At 40.9% G+C, this 540-nt stretch overlaps 1 protein-coding gene across 2 annotated transcripts in view; it reads right to left on the minus strand.

Moving 5' to 3' along the window:
- Brca1 (BRCA1, DNA repair associated) overlaps nucleotides 1-540 on the minus strand; it is a 68410-nt gene that overhangs the window by 19487 nt on the left and 48383 nt on the right. Inside the window, exon 15 of one of the 2 annotated variants that reach the window (XM_026777053.1) lies at nucleotides 157-443. The exons of the other annotated variant lie outside the window; for it this stretch is intronic. Coding sequence (XP_026632854.1) covers nucleotides 157-443 — 287 coding nt within the window. The remainder of the gene's footprint in view (nucleotides 1-156; nucleotides 444-540) is intronic. 2 annotated transcript variants of the gene reach the window in all.

Consider the following 540-nt stretch of genomic DNA (forward strand, 5'->3'; position numbering starts at 1 on the left):
TTCTAATACAATTCAAAAATGTACCATACTCAGCAAGGTACTCAGTACTCAATAATTATTTCCTCAGATGGATTTCTTCTTAGAGGTTATGCATTGCTAGTACATCTATAGCAGTCAAGTCCCAGTCACTACAGAGGTAACTATGAATACACTCACTACTTCTTTGAGGGTCAAGCCTGAAACCACCATGGATAGTCCTTTATTGGCTCTTCCTTTTGAAGACGTCAATTCTGGCTTTATCTCGCTCTCAGTTTCCACCACTGCAGTGTGAGCATGAGCAGCAGCCGGACTTGTGAAAGACTCGGAAACTTGACATTCGGATATTTTCTGTGCAGAATTTGAAGCAGATGAGGTGCACACATGAGCTGGCTCTTTAGGGGACTCAGATTCAGGGTCTCTACTAGAGAAAAGGCTGATTCCAGATTCCAGATATGGGGTTCCTTCTGCAAGGAAGAGAATTTTAATTGATGTGGCAATAAATGTAGAATTCAAGGTTCCAGTCTCTGGGAAGAACTAAAAAGATCTATTAAGATATGTTAC

Source organism: Microtus ochrogaster, unplaced genomic scaffold, assembly GCF_000317375.1.
Source record: "Microtus ochrogaster isolate Prairie Vole_2 unplaced genomic scaffold, MicOch1.0 UNK44, whole genome shotgun sequence".
Classification (NCBI taxonomy): domain Eukaryota; kingdom Metazoa; phylum Chordata; class Mammalia; order Rodentia; family Cricetidae; genus Microtus; species Microtus ochrogaster.